This window comes from Polypterus senegalus, chromosome 16 (assembly GCF_016835505.1).
Source record: "Polypterus senegalus isolate Bchr_013 chromosome 16, ASM1683550v1, whole genome shotgun sequence".
Taxonomy (NCBI): Eukaryota; Metazoa; Chordata; class Cladistia; order Polypteriformes; family Polypteridae; genus Polypterus; species Polypterus senegalus.
The window spans coordinates 42,895,054-42,921,272 of NC_053169.1; the positions used below are offsets into that span (position 1 = coordinate 42,895,054).

General features: G+C 36.2%; 1 protein-coding gene across 3 annotated transcripts in view; it reads right to left on the reverse strand.

Moving 5' to 3' along the window:
* Positions 1–26,219, reverse strand: part of fshr (follicle stimulating hormone receptor) — a 163,999-nt gene that overhangs the window by 35,217 nt on the left and 102,563 nt on the right. For all 3 annotated transcript variants that reach the window (XM_039738684.1, XM_039738683.1, XM_039738685.1), the window contains 4 exons: positions 20,687–20,761; positions 17,403–17,477; positions 3,729–3,803; positions 2,829–2,909 (listed from right to left, as the gene is read on the reverse strand). In XM_039738684.1, the coding sequence (XP_039594618.1) occupies positions 2,829–2,909; positions 3,729–3,803; positions 17,403–17,477; positions 20,687–20,761 (306 nt within the window). The remainder of the gene's footprint in view (positions 1–2,828; positions 2,910–3,728; positions 3,804–17,402; positions 17,478–20,686; positions 20,762–26,219) is intronic.

Below are 26,219 nucleotides of genomic sequence, written 5' to 3' on the forward strand. Positions count from 1 at the left end.
CTGGTGAGTAGAAGGAATATGTTCTTGAATTTGGGTTTAGAAACCTCCAGGGGTCTGATAAGTTGTGGTCAGTTAAAAACTGTGTAATTGTCTTTGCAGTGTTAGATGTCACCCCCCCGTGACAGGAGACCTATCTAAGAGTGGATGTAAAACACAATTAAAGTCCCCATCATTATAATTTTATGAGTGTTCACATTGGGAATACATGTAAATACATTTTGCATGAATTCCCTATCATCGATATTGGGTACATAAACATTTATCAAAATCACTTTACAGTTAAATAAGTTGCCCATGACAATTACATATCTCCCTTCACGATCAGATACTACATCTGATGCTACAAATGAGACTGTACTATGTTAAGAATTCCTTTTCTTAATTGGTGACCAGTTTTTGCTGCTAATTGACTCCTTTTCCTTTCATTTTAATTGACTTATTTTTTAAGATTTGTTCCCATGAATTTCTTCATCGTTCCTCTGAATTGCTTCATTCCTTTCCTTAAATTGCACCTAAACAGAAATGAAACGTGAAGTGAGCCAACTAACAGAAGGCCAACTAAGTCAGGGCCTCAGACTCCAACCAATTTTACTCCAACTGGTGCCGAGTCTTCTTTCTTAATTAAACCCGTTCTTTAATTTCATAGCTTGTTGCTTTTCGCGTGGTGATTTAGCAGACATTTCCGAAGTTGTTGATTTTCTCTTTTCTAAGAGCAGCACTGTTCAAATGCTTTGGTTGACCTGAACAGATCAACATTCCCAAGACCTTCATCTTTCTTTATTTTCAGATATTGTATGATAGACACAGTTTGCTGGTCATGTTTTGGGTCATTTTTTATCTCATTATTGTTTGGCTGCTAATTAAGGAAAAAGAAACAATTAAGGGGTCTGAGTCTTTAAGAGCAAGTCAAATAAAATTAATTCAAAAGAAGTTAATTAGCAGCAAAAACAGGATACTAATTAAGAAAAGTATTAGAATGAAAACCTGCAGCCACTGCGGCCATCCAGGACTGGAGTTTGAGACCATTGGTTTAAGTAATATTAGCTGTTAGGCTTCCATGTTGCTCTGAACTTTTCTCTTGAGGTGACCAATTTTGTCCCCTTTTTCCTGTAACATAAGTTCCCATACAGCCCCTGACACTGATGTTTACTCAATTATGTTGATGTCTTTTGTAAGTTAGTTTGGATAAAAGCATCTGCTAACCAAATAAATGTAAATGTCAATTATCTATTAAAAAATCTTGTGATACTTTGGAACATTCAAACTGTGGTGGAAAGTCTTGAGTGCATTTTGTAATCTGTCATCTCCAGCCTAAAGTATTGAGCACTTTTACATTTGCATCTCATTTTTGTGTTTTGCCTAATATCTTGACTGATTTTTAATAAAGATAGGGAAGAAAAAGGTAGTGGAAATAATTAGAGCAATAGTAAAATGACCAGAAGATAAAATAGTCAGTCAGTCAGTCATTATCCAACCCGCTATATCCTAACATAGGGTAATGGGGGTCTGCTGTAGCCAATCCCAGCCAACACAGGGTGCAAGGCAGGAACAAACCATGGGCAGGGTGCCAGCGCACCACAGGGCAGATAAAATAGGAGCTGGCAAAAATCATGCCATAGGAATAAACGACTCAGGAAACCAAAAGAAGCCATCAAAATTGCTCATCAAAGGCAATATGATAAACCAAAAATATGTTTTCAAAAAACATTGCAAAAAGCATCCAACACTAACTTTATTTCCCCCCCAATAACACTAAATTATGTTGCTTGTTTTGAAAAGAACCCAGTGCCCAAAACACAAAATGTTGCACACCATCATCTTAAATAAGAGTTGACATGATGACGTCATGTGCTGCAATACTTTTTTATAACACAGTTAGCAAAGGATGTCATTGTCATTAAAAACATGGCTGTAGCCTTCACAAAATGTCACAGAATAGCACTGTCTGCAATGAAAAGCCATCCAAAAAATACCAAAATAAAATGGACAGCTTCTCAGTGTGTCAAATGAGAATTAATCACACATGATGGAAATAGTGAAGGAAAGGAGATTATTCCATGGCCTAATAAAAAACTGACCATTCTGACTTTAGCACTGAGTGCTGTGCTGTGCAGAAGCACGTCATCCTGGGAGCATTTTCTCTACTATGAAATACGATGGTAGCGGCATCACTTGCAACAAACAAAATCACTTTTCTAAAATGGTCCAGTCTAAGCCTGGATCTAAGTTTCTCAATTACAAAAGTTCACAAATAAATATTTTAGTATTCCATACTATAATTCAATAATGTATGAAAAATACAGAGGGAGTCAAATAAGTATTGCCGACATTGAATAAAGCAGCATTTCTCAACCTGAGGGTCTCCTGTGGGCCACAACTGACCATTGCAGGTGGGCCACAACTGAGACTGGGCAGACCCCTACTGCTCTGATGATCAACTCGATTCACAACGCTAACATCACAGGTGATCACAACCAACCCCGGACAAAACCCCATCTGCTGTTCCAATGATCACACTTGATTCACAGCAGCAAAATCACAGGTGGATCGCAACCAATCCAGCACCAGCTACTCGAACCCCACATTGAAGGAAAAGGGTTGACAATTTTGCTTGATTCATCTAAAGTTCTGACGCTCTGGTGATTGAATGGGACTCCAACATCCACCTAGTTGGACACAAACACACTGGCATGTGAAAAAATGGGTTATGACAGGGGTTGAGAAACTGATATATGCCATGTGACTGCATCTGTTAAACACATACTTTTCCCAGAATTATTAGAAATAAATTTATTGATGTTTTCAGTAATTAAGTGGCTTATACTTACAGTTCTCTAATGTTGCTTTTGCTGAGTCCGAGGAAAGCATTTGTTGAAATAACTTCAATATTTATGTTATCTTCAAGATCGCTGAAAATAAAACATTGATTAGAATATTTTTCCTACTATGTTCGACCTTATTATTTTATATTGCTTTGTATTGTACTTGTGTTTTCCTTTGTAAAGTGTCATGTGAATGTCCCCACTATGAGCTGTGCTCATAAAACAAAGCTGATTTTTTTATTGGTTAGTAATATAAACACTTTCACCAACATTTTAAAAATACAAATCCTACTGTTAATTATGCTGCAGAAAGTACATATTCAGAGGTGATTCTTCTTATTTGTCTTTTTCTACTTCTTCTTCTTATTATTGTTATTAGTAAGTAGAATACAAGAATTTTTATATAATGAAGGCTAGCACTGATGTACTTAAATGTACTGTGCTATTGTGACATTCTTTTGAGTTAATGAAGTTAATAAAGCTACTGAGTTAATAAAGTTATTGTAATAATCATAACCTGCATGTCTTTTTCCATACGAACAACTGTAAACCTATTTTCCCCACCTCTGTATATATACTGTATGGATATACTGCATATATATGTATTATGTGTGTGTGTGCGTGTGTGTGTGTGTGTGTGTGTGTGTGTGTGTGTGTTGTAGCAGGAAAACAGTCAAGAAACGAAGTCACACAATGCTAACACTTGTTCTATGTTGACAGTAACAAACTGAACAACAGTTTTTATTATCTGTGAATTCAACAGCACAACTTTCTAAAATTATAATTTACCATTACTGTATATCTTAATACTAATACTTTTCCCACCTAACTAAGTCTCTTAAAAAATAAGAGGGTATGCTTAAATCATGGCATATATTGTTTTGATGACGTTAATTATTAACTTACAATAAAAAATCATGCTGTCTGGAGTTAATTTTCGACAAATTTGGTAAAATTTTCAAACCAGTATTGGATATAGTTCTGAAACAAGAAAAGAAAGGAGTAAAATGAAGTAACTAGGCCATGCATGTAGAAGCCATTTCTCATTAATAGCTGTCAATAATGCATTATCAGTATACTGCAGTGTCTTGTAGGAGGTGACTTTCCTTGGTAGCCCTCTGCACCCAGAACATCATACAGGAGGCTATAAATGAACAAAAATGTTACCTTCATTAATAAGGAGAAATTAAAAGGATGGCAGAAAATCAATAACAGAATACAAAGTACAAATGAACAGAATTGAAAACCAAAACACAAAAAGGCATTTCTGTTCTCCCTAACTGGATAGAATTTCTTTCTGATAGGCTGCCACACCAATGTACCCACCTCACTACCACACCAAAACTCTCTAGTTCTCACCTCCAATGCTTCTCTGTTCAGACCCTGCTCTCCTTTGTCCCACTCTCCACCTCATGTCTTCCCTTGATAGACCTCTGACTATGAAGTGGCTCTAAACCTGATGGCTGACAAGCCCTGAGGTCATTTTCAGCTTCACCTTCCACTAGCTCTAAGGTTGGCGGTCTCTAGTGGTTCCTGTTATCCCTGCACCACACAATGATTTCCTGTTCTATTAGGACAGCAAGGTCCAAAACATTCATATGTGTCCTCTAGCAGGCAGGGGTATTGATACCTTTGGCATGTCCTTCCTGGCACAATTCTTTTTTTTTAATCAAGGGGCCAAGCATCCCTGCCCACTGCTGCATTGCCTACACTCTGCACAGGTCACATCTGTCTCACTGCTATAAGGGTCCCAATAGTTAATGCTCTTCAGAAGAACACTGCAGCCATATATGCCATTTTATCTCCTTACTGGTATGTGGAGGCCAGTCCATAATAGACATTTACAGGTGCACAAGGCATAGAATTAAAACTTATCAAATAAGAAATACAAATGTGTTTTTGATAAGGTACTTTGAAATCTTCCACAATTCATTGAAACTTTGATTTGCCTAACTTTTTAGAATCAATTCTCCTTTTTTTCCCAAATGCATAACTACATTAATAAGGATGTGATAAAAATACAGTGTGAAAAATGATGATTTTAAAATTTAAATGCATCGTTTGAAAGGGCAATCACATATCCACCAGGGACACAAATGTGAGAAAACAAGTGCCATTATATTTCAACATATTTACATATTATATCTGCAGAGGTTAAATGAAGAAATCATGCGTGATTAAACATTCTACAGTAGTGATTCGTTGCAACCCAAATTGGGTGCTAGACATGCTTATGATAGGTCACAACATGAGTGTGTAGCAAAATTTGTGAAATTTGTCTAAATATAAATTCTGAAGTGAGTGATATACCGCCCTCTATTTAGTGTACTTGTTATTGCAGTAGCATGCAATCTGAGACACAGCCTTTAAACAACATTGTTAACACATCACAGAGTTTTTACGGTACTTAAATATTAATATTCCCCGTGACATTAATCAGTAAAACAGTCAAACTGAGATGACTGACAAGCAAAGACACATATAAGAAAGCAAGAGAGGGGAAAGGAATAACAGAAATGTTTGGGAGGTGATAGTTTAGAATGTCAAAATGAAACAAACTGGGGAGGTGTTGTGGTGGATGAATCAGTGATGTAGCAATGTTTTATGCTAAAAGCAGTTTCGTTGGTCATGTACAACTTCTCATCATGTGTTCGCTGTTGTAGCATACATTAAGTGCAAATCTGCAAGAAACTAAGGTTGATCAGGGAATGTGTCAAGTCATTTCTCACAGTGAATTTGCTGAGTTTGCCAGAGACCCTGTTTGCTAAAGTTTTTCCTTAAAATCTTATGTGGCCGGCTTAGATAAATTTTTTCTAGTGCCACATGATGCTTTTGAAGGTTAGTGTGATGGGAATGTCACTACCAAATCACGCATGTATAGAACTGTCACGCATGAATACTGCATGCATACTCCACCTCACACTTTACAGCACTACCAGATCTGCTTTGTTCATGCTTGAATAAATTATGCCATAGACACACATGACACTACCTGATTGGTATGCTAGCTGGATTTGCACCGCACATGCGTTTAAAAAGACAAAAAAAAACATACTTGTGGTATCTTTATTTGAGAGGCACATTAGCTGACCTTAATGGGAATATTATGAAAATACTTCAATGTTCTGCCTAGATTCATTGTATGTTGTGTCCTCACTACAGGATTCAGCATGTTATGCTTCTCACTATGTAGTGCAAATTGGATAGTGACAGCTACTGTATGGCACAGCCAATCAGGGCCAAGAATGGAACTCTGGTAGGGCAGCCACCATGCCATGTAGTTAACTGTTCATGAATTCAGTGGGCATAAAAAATTAGCCATGCGGTGCAGCACTGAGTGAAAACAAACCTTAAAGGATCTCTCACACTACCAGATTAATAAAATACATGAAACTTTATGAAATAGTGATAATAACAAAAGATTTATTACTATTTATAAGCTGCATGGAGCCATTACTTCAAAAAATGGCACAGCCAATTTAGTGCCCTGAAGACTGGAACAATGAAAGCACAATGATAGATTTTTGTACTTTTTGCTATTTTGTGGCCATTTGTTATATTTTGCTTGTAGTTATTGTTCTGTCTTTGCCTTTTTTGGTTAAGGTATGATGGTGTAGAGATTATCACTGCTACCTCACAGGTCAGGTGAGCTTTTTGTGGTGCAATAATTGGTCCAGCTTAGTTGGCAGATGTAGTTACCTAGCCCTCAGTGACACTTACAGTATAAGACTATTGCATCATTATAGTCCATTCAAAATTATGTACATTCTCCCTTCCCCTTTGACTTTAATGCATTTCCCAAGACATTTTGCCAAACTCACAGTGAAGCAAACTCTGTTCAGCAAATTTCATTCTACTGATAGTGTGAAGGATGTGTTTGTTGCACCATTGCGAGCTGTTAGAACATCCAAATATATCAAAAGAGTAAGACAGGCTCCAGAGCAGACTTCGACAATAAGCATTGCTTCAGTGGGTACCATTAAACACTTAACATTGGTCTGTTCATCGAATTCTTCATCCAGATTTACCCTATCACCTGTATAAAATACAAATTGAGCATACATTTTTAGGAATAATTTACCTACATGACAGGGTTTATTAAATGGAAACCAGGATATGCTAAAAATGTTCAAACTCATTCAGAACAATTTGTTTTTAATGGTGGAGGCACATAAAAAACATTATTTTAAAAAAATGATATTTAAGACAATTTCAATAAACAAAATTGATTAAGCAATCATTCTTTTAATAGTTTATTCCTCATCTGGAACCAGAGCAAGTCAGTTCATTAGGCCACATAGGTGGTTGCCTAGGGTGCCATCATCTAAGTGGCGCTATTTATGAAAGTTAAAGGGCATGCACTCTGGACACCTAGTGGTCAGGTCATTGAACTCTGCCGATCCTGAGTGGGCACTGTTTATAAAAGTAAAAGTGTGCATGCTTCGTACACTAAAGGGTGCGTGCTTCTTAAATTCCATGGAATATACACAAAGGGGTGCTATTTCTGCTACTGAAGGGTGCATGCTCTGGACACCGAGGGGGTTAACACAGGTCCTTAAAGTCTAATCATATCGACTTCCCACAATGGACAATGAGGAGAATCATGCTTCAGCTCTTGTTAGGGTTCCAAATAGGCTTCGACTTTTTGGCACAATGAGTCAAATGACTAAATGAAGTGACCATTCATACAGTCCTTTCAAAAATCATCACATCTTTGCAACACACTAATATAACAAAGAATTTATTTCTGTCAGCTATACTAAAAGGTTACATTAAGCATTGACACCAGCAGAGATATATTTCAGGTATCTATCCCCTATTTTGAATGATGTTTGTTCAATATTTTTAATTTCCTCTTTTAGTAATATTTACAGTATGTGAGAAATATGCTTGAATGGAAACAAAAACATTTGCTCTTTCAATTATATGGCCATTGTTATTCGTCTGTGTCTGGATCTGCTCTCTTTATGGTAATAATTCTCTTCTGGGGTCCCACAGTATGATATTGATTGTCTTTTTGTGTCTTCTGAATAGAAATGTTCAAAAGCCTTAAAGTACAATTTCAGTATGGACTATATTGGTGCAATACACTGCATTAGACATTGCACAGCTTTAACTGATGGCCTATAACTTCAAAATGCAGTGCCCACTGAAGGAAATGCAATTCACTGACCAACATTCTTTAAATAAATTAAGAGGGTACACAAGACACAATATTACTGATGAGTTTAAAATGCACAGCTCAAAAAGCATGAAGGTAGCTAATGTAGAGAAGCGTTAAAGGAAAAAGATGAGGAATAAATAAAACAAAATTATACAATACCAAAAAAAAGTCATATGTATGGTATAACCTCCCAATTACAATCACATGCCTGCAAAGTGTCCAACCAACCAGCTGCTGAAAGCTAACATTAAGTATTGTGTTTTCACTTTTTATTTTCTGTGGAACAGCTGTTCCTGTTTGTATCTTTTCTAGGTATTTAAAAATTTCCCATCTCCTGTGAGAAAAAATAAATGAGACAACAGGGGACTAAAACTGTACTCATTCTGATTGCCTGCTTTTTCACAGACTTGAACTGAGCTGCTTAAATAAGTCATTCTTGACGTGGGCTCAAGTGGGATTAGCTGTTATGTACTATAATTACTCCCATTCCAGAAAGTTACAGGAGCAATCTCCTTTGTAGTCAATAATTTGGATAGAGGAAAACATAAAGTGCAGGAATCAAGCTGTTTGCTCTGTATGTTTTCACAGAGAGTTTAATAAATGGCACAAAATGAAGCACAGCACAGGAAATGTGTCATTTTAAAGCATCTTATACAGTATATATATTTACTGGGGGTAGAACGTGCATGTAAAACTATTGTAAAACAGACTATATTTTTGCTTTCAGAGTGTTCAAGAGCTACAGTATTTGAGCTGCATTGTGCCACAGTGGACTTATAGGAGACATTGCACTGTTTTAATGAGTCGAGACTGCATCCTGAAAAAAGGATTGAGACACTGAGAAGCTGAAGCAAGTGCCACTCTTTGTGATTTTCTTGGAGGATTAGTGTGTTATCTAGCTAGGATTAAACTGCACACTCTCGCCAGCATTCGTGAGTTCTATTACTAAGTGAACTGATTGATAATTTACAGTGGGATGCAAAAGTTTGGGCAACCTTGTTAATAGTCATTATTTTCCTGTATAAATCGTTGGTTGTTACGATAAAAAATGTCAGTTAAATATATCATATAGGAGACACACACAGTGATATTTGAGAAGTGAAATGAAGTTAATTGGATTTACAGAAAGTGTGCAATAATTGTTCAAACAAAATCAGGCAGGTGCATAAATTTGGGCACCACAAAAAAGAAATGAAATCAATATTTAGTAGATCCGCCTTTTGCAGAAATTACAGCCTCTAAACGCTTCCTGTAGGTTCCAATGAGAGTCTGGATTGTGGTTGAAGGTATTTTGGGCCATTCCTCTTTACAAAACATCTCTAGTTCATTCAGGTTTGATGGCTTCCGAGCATGGACAGCTCTCTTTAACTCACACCACAGATTTTCAATTATATTCAGGTCTGAGGACTGAGATGGCCATTCCAGAAAGTTGTACTTGTTCCTCTGCATGAATGCCTTAGTGGATTTTGAGCAGTGTTTCGGGTCATTGTCTTGTTGAAAGATCCAGCCCCGGCGCAGCTTCAGCTTTGTCACTGATTCCTGGACATTTGTCTCCAGAATCTGCTGATACTGAGTGGAATCCATGCGTCCCTCAACTTTGGCAAGATTCCCAGTCCCTGCACTGGCCACACAGCCCCACAGCATGATGGAACCACCGCCATATTTTACTGTAGGTAGCAGGTGTTTTTCTTGGAATGCTGTGTTCTTTATCTTCCATGCATAACGCCCCTTGTTATGCCCAAATAACTCAATTTTAGTTTCATCAGTCCACAACACCTTATTCCAAAATGAAGCTGGCTTGTCCAAATGTACTTGAGCAGACCTCAAGTGGCTCTGTTTGTGCTGTGAGCGGAGAAAAGGCTTCCTCTGCATCACTCTCACATACAGCATCTCCTTGTGTAAAGTGCGCCGAATGGTTGAACGATGCACAGTGACTCCATCTGCTGCAAGATGATGTTGTAGGTCTTTGGTGCTGGTCTGTGGGTTGACTCTGACTGTTCTCACCATTCGTCGCTTCTGTCTATCCGAAATCTTTCTTGGTCTGCCACTTCGAGCCTTAACTTGAACTGAGCCTGTGGTCTTCCATTTCCTCAATATGTTCCTAACTGTGGAAACAGACAGCTTAAATCTCTGGGACAGCTTTCTGTATCCTTCCCCTAAACCATGATAGTGAACAATCTTTGTCTTCAGGTCATTTGAGATGTTTTGAGGTCATTGAGATGTTTTGTGACCCCCATGTTGCTACTCTTCAGAGAAAATTAAAGGAGGAGGGAAACTTACAATTGACCCCCTTAAATACTCTTTCTCATTATAGGATTCACCTGTGTATGTAGGTCAGGAGTCACTGAGCTTACCAAGCCAATTTGAGTTCCAATAATTTAGTTCTAAAAGTTTTGGAATCAATAAAATGACAACAGTGCCCAAATATATGCACCTGCCTGATTTTGTTTGAACAATTATTGCACACTTTCTGTAAATCCAATAAACTTCATTTCACTTCTCAAATATCACTGTGTGTGTCTCCTGTATGATATATTTAACTGACATTTTTTATCGTAACAACCAACGATTTATACAGGAAAATAGTGACTATTAACAAGGTTGCCCAAACTTTTGCATCCCACTGTATTTCATTGTAAAATATAAAATATAATTTTTAAACCCACATAATTCAGATCAGGGTGGCAAATGGACCGTGTTTAATCCTATCAACATTTAGTGCAAGGCAGCAATCTAAAATGAATGGAGAAGTAGTCACACATACACACCCACAGGGCCAGTTTAGAATCACAGATTAAATTAACACACATACCTGAAAAAAGCCAGAGAGATTATGCAAGCTCCACACAGACCATAATTAGATACAGGGTTTGAACACAGGATTCAGGCTCTGTGGGGCAGCAGTGATACCCCTATATGATTTGAACTTTTTTTAATGTGCTTTTTCACATTCTGAAACATCTTTATCTGCTTTCACAGTTATTTTTCTTGATATCACAACTGAATCATCTTTTGTGGACTATAATATAATATAATATAATATAATATATATAATATAATATAATATAATATAATGTTTCAGAGACATGAAAAGGATGGTTGCCAGATACTACCAAGATAGAATCCAGCTCAGTGGAAAAAGCTTTTTTAGAATATGAATGGATTCATTGATTAATAATAATTGCACAGAAGAAAAAAACCAATAGCATAATCCTCCTTAGTTAAACATACATTAAAAGAGTGTAACCTGAATTATGTTATCCGGAAATAAGTGATCCAATGATTATTATGAGATAATATTGTATAGCATTATTTTTACAACATAATATGCAAAAAAAAAATGGTTTTATTACATTTGTTGTTATCTTGCATACTAAGAAATTCTTTAATAAAACAATTTCAAAATGTCACTGTACATTAGAAAGCTGCACATAAGTACTGCAAGCAGCTTTGACCAGTAACATAAGTAGCACGTAAGTTCCAAGTAACATACGTAATCTATGCTGTAGTAGCACTGGGCCCTCATTGTTGTGCACTGCGGCTTAAAATCTAAAAAAAAAATAAGATTAGTTTATTAACAAAATAGTGAAAAAAGAACTCACAAAATGGAAACCACAAAGTACAAAGTAAATAAGATTGAAATATAAACTGCTGTCTTTTTCTGACTATAGGGATTTTGCATTGACTATGACTACCCATTGTTATAATTTTAAAAAGGCTTCATTTATGGTATATTTTATTTTGAAAGTTTGTTTATTTTATTATTTTTTGTTGATTATTTTTCTCTGTTTTGCAAATTCTGTGATTTGTCATGTTCATATAATCTGTTTGGTTTTCAAACTATTATGTTATTGTTACTGTGTTAATTTATCTTCGTTAGTCTTTGTATGTTGACTCAGGAGGATCCCCTGATGCTGTAGCTATGGCTGCAGTCGGCCTACTTAAAGGTCGAAAATCCCTGAAGGCTTTGCTGAGGCATTAGCTCTTGCTTGTGTTGTTAATATTTGTCAGTATGCATTTTTTTTTTATAGTTTTGGGTCTTGGATATTTGCACTTGCCTTTAGATATCTATTTCTCAGTTTTCTTCTCTTTAGCATTGCCTCTTTGAAGCAAACTCTTTGAGCATTTTTGAAATCACTTCTTGTTTTGGTGTTGAATGCCCTTCTAGAGAAAACATTATTATTATTAACTTTTGTTTTGTCCTTTGTACCAGTAGTTTATACTGTTCCCCTCTTCCCTTTTGGGGATTTATAAATCTTGATTTATAAATGTATGCAGGCCGCAGTTCGGATTTTTGAGATCCAGAGTCAGGCCTCATTTGAGTTTTCAGGCCCATGTTGGAGGCTGGAAGTCACTAATCTCATTTTCCCAAGGACATACACTAAGGCACTGGCATTCTTACTTTCCATCTCTCACCTGCTCTCCTTCCTTTGATCTTTGCCTATTCTTCTTGCCATTTAATTCTTCACCCCAACCCTCCTCTTCACTGTTGTTTTAAAGTTCTCTCTTTCGTAAGAATAAATAAAATGATTTGCTGATGTCACTTCCAGCAAGGTCCTAAAAACACTACTTTCGCTATAGGGCCACTACGTCGTTGTTTTATGCTTCAGCAAGGGTTCTTCCCAGGTTGGTGTTTTCATTTCTTGTTCTTCTTCATGTTTGATTCTTTAGTTTATGTTGATATTGTTATTCGGGTTAATTATTTGCATTATTCTGTGTGGCCATTCTTCTACCATGTCCCTTGTATTTTGTGGACAGTTCCCACCTGCCCATCTCCATTGAGTGACCACCCTCAACCCTATAAAGGCCGGGAGAACACACAGTTCCTTGCAGTACATTGTATGTGCTGGGTGTTGGTGAGTTCTTTGTGATTATTGCTGTAGTTTTGTTGTATTACTCAATTTTTGACCTTTTTGCACAGTTTTTGACTTTTCTCTATGGATTGGTGTTTTTGGGACCTATTTGAAACTGAAGGCAACTCATTCTGTGAGTCTTGTGCTGCTTTTACCTTCTTGTGCTACAGGGCATTTTTATGAAATAAATATTATATTTTATAAAGATTCTTTGAATACCATTTTTGTTATACAAGCAGACGGTGGTCTTTCCTCTAGTGGGGCTTTTTGAAACAGTTTTTGGGACTTTAACATATATTGGCCAGTTACTCATTTTGAGGGTCTGCTCCCCAGCTACTTTGGAGGCCTCATTTTGAGATTTTGCTTGGAGGAACTCCCCAGGGGCCTCATGTATAACACCGTGCGTAGAACTCGCACTATAACATGGTGTAAGCACAAAAGCTGAAATGTTCTTACGCACAGAAATATCCAGATGCAGGAATCTGTGCGTACTCCAACTTCCACGTTCTTCTGCTACATAAATCCCAATCAGTGTGAAAAGTAACGCTCGTGCACGCACTTTATGTAACTCCTCCCAGAATTACGCCTCTTTGATCAATCAATATAAATCGCCCTTAAGCTCAGCCTTCTGTGAAAAGGCAATGGGAAAAGCATGGGGGAAAATATAAGAATTTCAGCGAATACCAAGTTGAGGCAAAGGAAAAACATACTATTTGTTCAAATAAACCGTGGTGTAATCAACAAAAGGAAGTTGATCGAGTGACATAGTGTGTTGGAGAAACTTGAAAGCTCACATTCACAAAATCGCACAGTGCTGGAAATAAAAAAGAAGTCACATATCAAAGTCGCCGTGAAAAGCCAAGTTGTAGCCCACTGTGAGAGTGTCATATGAAAGCTTATTAGGGTACAGAGAAAAAAAGGCACACAAAACGTCATCTTAAAATCGTTTAATTAACCAGTTTCTCAAATCACATTGTAATTAAAGTAGCACGTTAAATGCTTTGTTTTGTATTTGATCTTCTATGTGCCTATGTGTGTGAATCACTACTTGCTTCTTAAACCGGCTCTCTTCCTCCAACTGGATACATAATCCATTACATTCGTGATATTACAGCTCTCTGAATAACTAAAATACTGTGATATAATATTCATGATGATAGGAGTTAATGCACGTTATTAAACATGTGTTTCATTTTGATGAAATAATTTATTGCAGCAGTGCTCAGGGGTGGCTCTAGGCTCTTGGTGGCACTGGACAGAGGAATAATTGGTGGCTCCTTCGCCCGCCAATGTCAGTAAGGTAGCTTATGCACGGTGGATGGCCACGTCCATTGCAGACACTAAATAGCCGCCTCGTGCTCATGACACAAGCATTTAACTTTTGCTGAAATTTGTCGCTGCGTTTTTAGCTGTGTTGTTATTTTCTCTTTCTGTTTTATATTCAATATATATTGGCGTAGCCGTCACTGCAGTCCTTGCTTTTCTTTCCCCAAGTAACCGATCGCCACATAATCAGCTCTGTAATAGAAGTTAAGCCATCTGTAAGCTTAGCGCCGATTCTTCAAAACGTTTAAGGAACATTGAAATATCTTCAAGTATATGTTTAATTATTCTATCCTTAACGACACTCCCAGTGAAGAATATAGATTATTTAAATTAAGTTAAAAGTTTTATCTGTATAATTTAATAAACATATTTTGCTGCATTTCACCTTAAAAATGATATTGTCATCATATGTAAATACACGCTTTATAAAGTGGCCCAGGTTGTGAGATATTATAACTATAGTGCAAGTTTACAGTGGGGTGATTGTACTTATAAGTACAAACAGTTCTACAAGGAGCACTTGATTGAGTGCATTTAAAGTTCTTGGGATGAAACTGTTTCTGAACCGCGGGGTCTATACAGGAAAGGCTTTAAAATGTTTTGCAGTGGCTGAGACAGCGTGTCCATGAAACTGTATACCGATAATTCTCTTTCCGATCTCACACTTCACACTCAGATACAGTGATATAAATACTCCGAGTGGTGCAGTGAGAGTAATATGGAAAAAGATGATCCGATGTGGCAACTGCTAACGGGAGGAGCTGAAAGAAGAAGAAGGAGGAGAAGTGAGTGTAACAACACTAAAGCAGTTATGGTATTTGGAATACTATGGCTGTTCCCCTGGACCATTATATTGTTGCAAGTTAATTACAATCAGATGCGTTACACTAATAAACAATATGCAGTTAGTTTCAGTGTATTTATAAAGCCGCGTCAGGAAAATAATGAGTAACCACACAGGAACAGTAGCACTGCTTTGACGCTGGGTGCCGCCAGTCTGCAAAACCAAGCGGAGAACTTGCGTACGACAAGGCATGAGGTACCGTGGAAAAGTGCGTGGCTTTACGCCAAGTGTAGGTTTTATACATCGCAATTTGAACGTGGAAAAGTTCTTACGCAACATTTCTGTGCGTACGCACTGTTTATACATGAGGCCCCAGGTCATGACAACTGCACCCGTCAGGTGCCCTCACCAGGCCCGTTGTCAAGGTCAGCCTCTCTGCAGTTCAAAACAGACCTCCTGTTCGAAGCCATCCTGGTTGTCTCCTTGTCTCTGGTAAATTTCCATCCCAATATAAGATATTTCATGTGCAGAAATAATATTTATGAAAACAAACAACAGACACAAATAAAACCTGACATTTTTTAAAATATTATACAAATATGTGAAATGGCATTTTAAATAACTGAAAATGTTCAACATTTCCTAATAACCTATAATAAATTAATGATTTCAATTATTTTACTGTCTTTCATATTATTTAAGCCAATAATAACAAAATATAAGCAGTTCATAAACTTTAAAAGACATTTTGTGGAAGTATGGTGAACAAATTCTTATACTGTATAATATTTGGATTTGTTCAGATCAAATTGCAAATCTTACAGCTTATCTATCTGCCAAATTAGGAAGTGGCATCTCATTAAAGGAGTACAATGCATCCCTAAAATGAAGGGGCCAGTAGGTGGGCTGCATACCCCGATCTGCATCTCTTGATTGAGTGGCAAGTCCTGTGTCTCACAGTAATGCACGTGAGCCTGCATTTTAAGACCTAGCTTTATCCATCAAGAAGGATTTAGATTTAAGCATTTACATGTCTGTTAGTCACCATATTCAACAAGTTAAATGTGTTACACCTTTTCTTTCATTCTTGTTCAAATTTAATTTGAATAGGCTCAATCTAAATATGATATTTCAAGGTGGTTTATTGTGAATGAGCTTTTTGGCTAATTGTTACAAGAATATAAGGCTGTCATGTAAACAGAATAGAGGAAAAACTGTATAAAGGGAGGACAGAAAATAAGATAAAACTAAAATGGGGCAAATTGGTGTAGAAAGTAAGGGAACATATAGGGTAATGCAGCTGTGAGTTGAATATTGTGTTGGGCACATTAGCGAAAAGGTGTGTTATACTGGAAATCTTTGAGAAAGTCATAACATGATGAATGCAAATATTAAGAAGACACAATAAAAAATAGCAGATTAGGAAAGCATGTCAAAGAAAGAAAAAAAACTACAAGAATTAGTACAAATATTAGAAGAAACACACAAATTAGAAGATGGCTGCCTAAGAGAATAAAAAAGAATTGAACGACCAAGGTAGCGCTGTCTCTAGAAATAGAAGAAACAATTCCCAAAGTAGAGTTAAATGCTGTAAATGTAAAAGAGAAAAATGATGATTATAACATATGAATTAAAGACATAGTCAATTAAGGCAAATTATATGTTTATTATGAACAAGCAAAGAATGGTGATTCAGATGAATTTCAAGTTTCTCAGAAAGAAGGTACTTTTGAAAAGAATAAAATAAGTGAGTGCATGGATTTTTTGTTCAACTTTACAAAATTAGGTGTTTAAGATGGGAAAAATGGGAAGAAAACAATTTCCCTTTAACAATTTTTAAAGAAAGATGTGTCATAGTAAAAAGGAAATGCATGATCTCTGAAAGCATGCCGAAGCCACTAGAAATGGTGATGAATATCAGAACAGCAACGTCAGAGAAATGTTTCAGTCCCATGCAACACTGATTACAAGAACAGGAAAGAACGGTCCAGAGACAGACAGGCAAACTGGTTTGCACACACAGTGATCATGGGTTTACTATTTTGACAAAAAGGGAAAGTGCAATTGGCAATTATGGTCAAGAGTATTTGTACAAGGATGGGTTAATAATGTTTAAAGTGTCTTCACAGCCAGACCCACTACAGCAGAAGGTGAAATGTTGACCGAATAGGATCACAGTGTAAATTTATCCTGATACTAAATGTTGATTTTGTGCCTCAGCATGAAATGGAAACTGCAAGTATGACAATAGAAAGACACCAAGCATAAAAACCGGGTAATTCTGAGAATGAACGCTGCAGTGGCTAAGTTTCATTATATCAGAGTGCAGCATCAAATGAATCCACTTCATGAAAATTCACCTCAAAATCACAAAGTACACATTTATAATCATCTCATACAGTACAGAGTTGTAAAACATTTGGGTAGATTCTTGAGAATAGCCATTTACTTACAGATACTTTAAATAGGGCAGATTCTTAAAAGCATCCTGGCTAATGAAGACAAGATTTCTTGATTTGGCAATAGTTCTGTTAAAAAAAAATCATAATAATGTTTATCTGCAACTTTAAATCAAGCAGTTTTTGAAACCTCCTGCCTGGTAAGTTTGGAATGTACTGTTTAAAGTGAAGTATGGACCAAATGCTATTGAGATGCTAGCTGGATTAAAACTATCAGACTATAAATTTAACAGATGTTAGTCTGGGGTGTATGGCAAGCCAAACTGTCATTTACAGATACCACAAAATACAATACATTCTGGTTCTTTTTAAAAGCCCCAAGAAAACAAAGATATTCTAAAATGATCAGGAAATAATTAGAATCCAGAAACTGTAAAAACTTGAAAACATATAATTTCACATATGAATGCCTTTTTCTTACCTATTTTATTCTCTCAGTGGGTCAAGTGGAGTCAGAACTATTCCAGAGCATGTCAGGCTCACATTACAAATCGCTCTTGAATGGGATGGCAGTCCATCATAGAGCACACACACACACACACACACACACACACTCGTTTATTAACTGTGGGTCCATTTACCATGAACATGGGGAGAAAACACAAGTTGAACCCATGTCCCTGGAACTCTGAGGCCACGCTACTAACTATTGTGCAACTGCGAATTTATTTTAGAAAACTCAAAATGTTAACTGCTTATTAAAATCTTTCTATAACATGCTGGGATATTTCCAAGTATTTGTTTGGCTTGCCATACATTATATGCACATTCCTGTCAGAGACTTAGAGAAAAACATACCTGTTTTTGCAAAATCTTCTAATGTTGTTGACATATTTTCTATAGATTTCACCTCAGTATTTCAATTAAGGTTAAAAAAGTATGACTAAAACATTTCCAAAATGCTTAACATCTTAACAACTTAACAATTTCTAAACCTGGATCTTTTAGGTATAATTATTGAATATGCAGTTCCAATGAACGTGTTTTAAATAAACTTAAATAATGTAAAAAATTGTGTATCTTTTAAATAATATATGTTTAATTGTAAGTCAAGAAAATGTAGCTTTTTTAATTTGAAAGTATATTAAAATATGTCAGCCTACAGTACGTTATCCACAATTATAAAGTAGATTTAAGAAAGAGCATTAGATTGTTGCATAATATGTACAGCTTTTTATATATACTGTATAGTCATTTAATTAAGCAAACTCAGTATTTGAAAGAAACATTTCTAGCTGTAAAAATAAGCACCAAGTAAGGTAACATTCAATCCAGGACAATGCAGTTAAAAGTAAAAATTAATTATTTTGGATTTATTATCAGAAATAATTAATGTCAGAAATTGATGGGACTGGACATTTGTGTTCCTTTGTAAAATATTAATTTAAGATTTAATACAATAAATATTTATTTTAGTATTACAGAAATTTAGCATTTGTAAAAACAATATTACATAGTATATTTGTAAAAAGTCCATGTTTTGCTTTCAAGAGAAATGCCAGTATAGAGTACTGTACTTCTAGAAATTTTCCAAACCCACTTCAACCAAATAGGTTCATGAGAAACCAGAATCAAATACCAGTAAATCTGTTTTACAAAATGAAACAAGAAGTGCAAAAAAAAAAACAAAGTTCAATGCAGTAGTTTAAATAAAAAATAAACAAAAATAATCAAACAAGATGAAGTAGCACATTACAGTTGGTGTTGGTCTGAAAAGAGAAATCTGTTCTTAGAAGTCTCAAGCTGGACTAAGGAAATTCCTCACATTTAAAGAGCCTTTTCACTTCTTTGCTTTTTAAAATGATTGTCTATACTGTTTATGATGTGGAACATGATATAAGCTAAAAAGTAAAAGCCAGATTTGAGTCAGAAATTACATTTTCTCTGGTGACACAACCTGAGACAATATTGGCCAGTTACATGCAGTATTACTAAAAGATTTAAACATACTTCTTATTGCAACTTTAAACTTGTTGGGCCTTAAATCATGGCTTGTGAAAGTCAGTCTTGCAACATAATACTGTATTTATAGTTATATTAATTTACTATTTAAGATATGTATTTTTTTATAATGTAGCTACAAATGAAAAATACCTGACCCTTCACAGCCACCAACTGGATTAAGCAGGTTTAAAAATGAAGGTGGCATGGAGACAAAGCGCTTCTTTCTAGGGCATCCTGGTTGTTGTCCATGTGCACTGTACATTGTCTCTCCATGTCCGCATGTGTGCCTGATGGGTAATTGGAAACACTCAGTTGACCTCAGGGGTGTGTGTATAACCTCACAATGGACTGGCACCCTATGCAGGACTGGTTTCCAGCTTTTTCCAAATTCTGTTAGAAAAGGCACTGGCCTGATCTAACCACTCTTAACCTGATGTTAAGAGTGGTGTCTCAAAAGGGATCAGTGCTAGGATGCCTGCTGTTTTTAATATATAGAAATGGTTTGGAAAGGAATATAAATAGCAAACTGGTTAAGTTTGGAGATGATACCAAGCCAGTAGCATTTTCAGATAATCTCAAATCAGATAAATGATTACAGGGGAAATTGTACAGGAGTTGTAGTGGACTTGACACTATCAACTGCCAGACAGTGTTCAGAAGCCATTAAGAAGGCTAACAGAATGTCAGGTTATATAGTGCCCTGATGTGTAGAATACAAATCTAACGAGGTTAGGCTGAAGCTTTATAACACACTGGTTAGACCTCACCTGGAGTGCTGTGTGTAGTTTTGGTCTCCAAAGAGTTTAAAATTAAGAAGGGGATTAGTCATGTGGATCGAGACTGCTACTTTAAATTGAGTTCCTCAAGAACATGGGGACACATTTGGAAACTTGTTAAGGATAAATTTCGCACAATCATTAGAATGTTTTTCTTCACACAGAGGACCACCGACACATGGAGTAAGTTACCAAGTAGTGTGGAAGACCAGCGACCCCCAACGTCAACTCATTCTCACCCTCTTAATTTAATTAAGGGCTCGTTTAGAGTAAAAGGAATGGGATGGGGTGCCAGTCCTTTGCATGCCCTCTTACACTAACATGGGCCCAGATTAGAAGTGCCAGATATTCAAACACACATATGTGGGAGGCAAACTGGATTACAGAGAGAAAAACCTACACAGTCATGGGAAAATATGCAGACTCCATACAAACAACAACAGACTGTAAAATTTTAATCCAGGAAACTGGATTTGTAACCCACTGCTAATTTTAACCTCAAGTAATTAAGGAAAGATACTGTATAGTATAATGTAAAAAAAATTAAACTGCACTTACATTTCAAAGAGGTTTAAATGATTTGCAAAAACATTAGGACCAATCTCTTCCAATAACTCATTTTCAGAAATCATGCTGTTGGCAGAGCATAAACATATACATTAATTCAGCAAATGGAAAAGAACACCTTGATTGCCAAAGGAACATTTCTAAGCATGGGTTTCATATTAAAACTGTTTAAAAGGAGCAGAAAACATTCAATGAAGGGATTTTTAGCAGTGCAAACACTGTTGGTAATATAAAGCTCACTGCATGTCGGTTCAAACCTTCATGAAGTTCCTTCCATAAAGCATACAGCATATAATGTCCCGTAGCATACCTGCTGTATATCCAGTGGTACCAGTTTTCAATAGAGAAGTCAGAAGTGCATTACTGAGATTTCACATAAAAGTCCACACCAATCACCAAATTCCAAGCATACAGTACTCAGATCGGCTTTACAGACTGTGTGGGAAGCCTATTGTCCTCTGGTAGTAGATTTCCCTGGCTTCACCATTTCTTCTCTGTCACGATGTTGTACAGTTTACAGTACATATCCAATTTTTCCCACCATTTTTACTACTTAGATACACCTAACTGGCCAAACCTTCCATAACATATCGTCAGCCACCCACTCAATCTTTGGTTGCTACTTAAGGACTTAAAACACCTTCTCCTAAAGACCAGACTGCTTTTATGTTCAATCCACCATGCCATAGGAACAGGAGCAGGAAATGTCACAATCCATAGCTGTATATATTTATCTTGGTGTGTTCTAAATAGTTTTTACCTTATTGTTCTTTGAAATTACTTTTTATTTATTTTCAAGTTCTTTATTTTGAGTCCTTGATTTTGTCATTTAATGCTAATGTTGTGTTGACTTCTAAGGACAATTTCTTGTTGCAAGACCACCAGTGCGTGAGTCAATTTGGAACACAGCAGATGCCAAATTATTTAAGGACAAAGGTTGCCATGGCCCTCAATTAAACTTTTACAACCAATAAAGGATTATCGAAAATAACAATTTCAGGTTTCCTGCTTTGTTCTTTCCCTAGCTTTGTTTTTTTTAGCATGTCTTGCTTATGATAGGTCATTCAGATGTTTTGACCCCTACCTGTTTACCATTTCTGACTTCTGGTTAGTGATTCCAGGACTCAAAATATTTGTTATGGACAAGTACAGAGAGAGCTTGGCTACAAATTAACAACTCACTCAAAATGGATTTTTATCAAATTTTTCAGTGAATTCTGTACTATTCAGACACAACCTCTGGATTAATACTACTAAACCTTTTCTGTTGTTGGACTATCTTCCTATAAAGATTTAAACAGACTGTCATCCTCAATGATATTAATACTGGAGCTGTGCAATGCTGTACTATCTTCCCAGTCATGGACATTTTGTATACAAATGAGTGTTGAGCTTTGGCCCAAACTCCTACATATCTTTGTGATGCTGCTCTGGCAAAGTTTTTCAAGATTAAGTTATTTCTTCACAATCATGGTATATACTACTTTGCCCCTTGAAATTGTGATCCAACATTAAAATGTTCTGTTATAAATTTAAACAAAAAACCTTGTTGGTTCTTGCAAGGTTACAATTTGGCTGTAGGGTACCAGGGTTCAAAGGATAAAAAAAAGCTTTAAAGTTTACCAAATACATCCACTTTGAAGCAGAAAAGGTTTTGATTTCAGAAAACATGCCATCCGAGTTTATGAGTCACCCTTAAAATAACGAAAGGAAATTAGAACTAATTATTTTCTTACAGATTCTTACTGAAAACGTTTCTTGCTCTTTTGTCTGCTTACACTGGCCATCATGGATGGAGTTTTGTTTTGTTATTTTAGATACACACCAAGGTTTAGCATAGTGGAAAGAGCACAGGTTACACTGTACTTTATACACATAACAATAAAGCTGAACTGAACTCTATTACACTGCATTGTATTTTTAATTAAAGACTTAGATTTTTGAAAGAGAGACAATAATCATGTTATGTGGCATGTCCTACACGATCAAAAAAAATAAAAAAGGGACAGAGTGTGCGATAGAGCAGATTGAAGGTCCACAAACCAATTGTCAATTTTTTTAATGCATAATTATTCGCTCTTACTGATGGTATCGTAATATAAAGAAGTGAGTGTAATGTTTCTGAGTGAATAAATTCACTGGTAGAGATAATAAATAATCCATAAATACACAGTGAGAACATGCAGACTCCATATAGAACTGTTTGGCTGGAATGACAGCCCACTTCAACCTGATAAAACCTACGTGAATTGGCATTGCTAAATTAACCCTAGGGTGTGTGTGTGTGTGTGTGTGTTGTCACTACACTGGTTACCTGTGTCTTTCAGAATTGACTTTAAAATTCTACTTATGGTTTATAAAGCCTTAAATAATCTCGCTCCATTTTATATATAGAAATGTCTGACACCCTATATTCAAAATCGTAACCTTAGATCCTCAAATGAGTGTCTCCTTACAATTCCAAGAGCTAAAACCTAAACTTCTGCTGTTATGCACCTAAAATCTGGAATAGCCTGCCAATAGGAATTTGCCAGGCTAATACAGTGGAGCACTTTAAAAAACTGCTGAAAACGCATTACTTTAACATGGCCTTTTCATAATTTCACTTTAACTTAATCCTGATACTCTGTATGTTCAATTCATCATAATAACTATTCATAGTGGCTCTAAAATCTGTACTGACCCCTGTTCTCTCTTCTGTTTCATTTTCCGTTTTTTTTTGTGGTGGCCTGCGTCACCACCACCTACTCAAAGCATCATGATGCACCAACATTGATGGACTGAAAGCCAGAAGTCTATGTGACCATCATCATTAAGTCCTTCCATGAGAACCCTAAATACAAAGAGGACTGTTTAATTTATGTTAGGTAGAATGCCCAGAGGGGACTGGGTGGTCTCTTGGTCTGGAATCCCTGCAGATTTTATTATTTTTTTTCTCCAGCCGTCTGGAGATGTTTATTTTTTTTTTCTGTCCACCCTGGCCATCGGACCTTACTCTTATTCTGTGTTAATTAATGTTGACTTATTTTATTTTCTAACTGTGTCTTTTATTCTTCTATTTTTCATCATGTAAAACACTTTGAGCTACATTTTTTTGTATGAAAATGTGCTATATAAATAAATGTTGTATTGTATTGTGTGTGTTCACCCTGCAGTGGACTAGCTCCCTGTTTGGGTGTTTTTCATAACTTGTGTCCAATGCTTACCTGGATAGGTTCTCCCTAACCTGTGACCCTGCCCTTGAAGCAGGTTAGAAACATGGAAGTATTATAATTATTATTATACTTAGAGCAAAAAAATATATAGTTAGATTAATGAATATAGCATATTGAGGACAACAATTATGATGATGATGTTGTTATTATTATTATAATATGAGAATATTATTATTACACAATATGCTTTCTGGTATAGGCTCCAGCACAGTATAAGCAAATTAGGAAGATGGATAGATTATTTGTATTATTACTATTGTGCTTATAGTGAAAACATATATAAATAGATTAATGGATGAAAGATATTTACTTGATATGCTGTGTATTTACAGTATACTGTCACACACATGCACTTTGGGGACATCTTAAAGTCTCTGGCGGTAACTCTTCACTGATCCACAATTTGGTGCTAAATACTAACGCCTCTTCTCTTCCTCCCATTAGAGACAGCCTTACCACCTCTGATGTCTTTTCTGGTGTCAGACCACCTGGACCCTCCTGTTCCTGCATGGCCTGTACTTAACCAGAAGTGTCGTCATTGTTGGAACAGTCACTCTTGAGACTTGTGTCTGTGAAAATATCTTTTTTTTCTTCTTAACATGTTTATACTTGCATTTTGTTTTCAATTATATGGGGTCTGCCTGCAGGCGCACCAACTCTTTATGATGGTTTCTGATTTTATTACAGTACATATTAATATATCGCAACTTTCATATTACTACCAGAATAGGCATTTACTCATCAGAACTGTGAATTAAAATAAGAGTGCTCAAAAATGGAGAGATGAATATTTACTAGATTCATATTTTTTGCAGATGTGAGTCTTTAAAAAGCCTTCATACTAAAAATTATTTCAATTGTTTTTTTTGCCTATTCATATATATAAATACTTCTTATTTCAATGTTGCATTTTTGTATACATCAGGCCCTTATGTCTTTTACTACTTTGAACAAATTTGCATCTTAAAATAAAGTCTTTTTCAGTTGTGCCTTCATTACACCAGTGTGAATGTCTCACATAGCCAGGGGTCTTCTCACAAGGATTCAGTTAAGGGGCAAAAGAAAAAAAAAACTGTGAGAAGTAAACTAATCTGAAGAACGTGTGCATCTCACACTTTGTTGTTGATGGAAAGTCAGCCTTTGAAAAATTGGGTCAGTTCCTGCATGATCCTGTTTATCTTTTTTTAATTCAGTTTTGATAGTTTGACAAAAGATAGAATCCTGAAAGGCAACAAAAACTCAATATAGTGCCATCAATGATTATGTTGTTAAAGAAGAAAAAATGATTTAAATAACACCTATAATGGATTAGCTGGATTAAAATGAATGAACAGCAAAACTGTGAATGTTGTTCATAAATGAGATTAGTGAATGATGAGATATAATATTTTTTCTTTTCTCTTATTAACTATTCTTTTATTTTTTTCCCTGAAGGAGATAGATAGATAGGAGTAAGAGGAGGTTAGGAGCACACGCTGATACAGCGCATTGCCATATCCACAACACGACAAACCACCACAGCATCTCAGATTAAGACCCGAGTGCAGCCATGCGAAGGGTGACACCTCAGCACCACACTAGTTCAGGTGGAATGGAATAGTGTGAGGTTTTTAATGGTAGCTGGAGTGCCAATCTTGCCACCAACCCCCAGGTTTTTCCCTGCAGACTAGAGGGTCTACATCAATCAATCAATCAACATTTATTTATATAGCACATATTCATACAAAAAAAAATGTAGCTCAAAGTGCTTTACAAAATGAATAGAAAAATAGAAGACATAATGAAAAATAAACATAAGTCAACATTAATTAACATAGAATAAGTAAGGTCTGATGGCCAGGGTGGACAGAAAAAAACAAAAAAAAACTCCAAAGGCTGGAGAAAAAAATAAAATCTTTAGGGGTTCCAGACCAAGAGACCGCCCAGTCCCCTCTGGGCAATCTACCTAACATTAGTCAAACAGTCCTCTTTGTATTTAGGGTTTTCATGGAAGGACCTGATGATGATGGTCACGTAGACTTCTGGCTTTCAGTCCATCAATGTTGGTGCATCATGATGCTTTGAGTAGGTGGAGGTGGCGCAGGCCGCCACCACAAAGAAACCGGAAAAAGAAACAGAAGAGAGAGTTGGGGTCAATATGGATTTTTGAGCCACTGTGAATAGTTATTATGATGAATTGAACATACAGAGTATCAGTATTAAGTTAAGGTGAAGTTATAAAAAGGCCATGTTAAAGTAATGTGTTTTCAGCAGTGTTTTAAAGTGCTCTACTGTATCAGCCTGGCGAATTCCTATTGGCAGGCTATTCC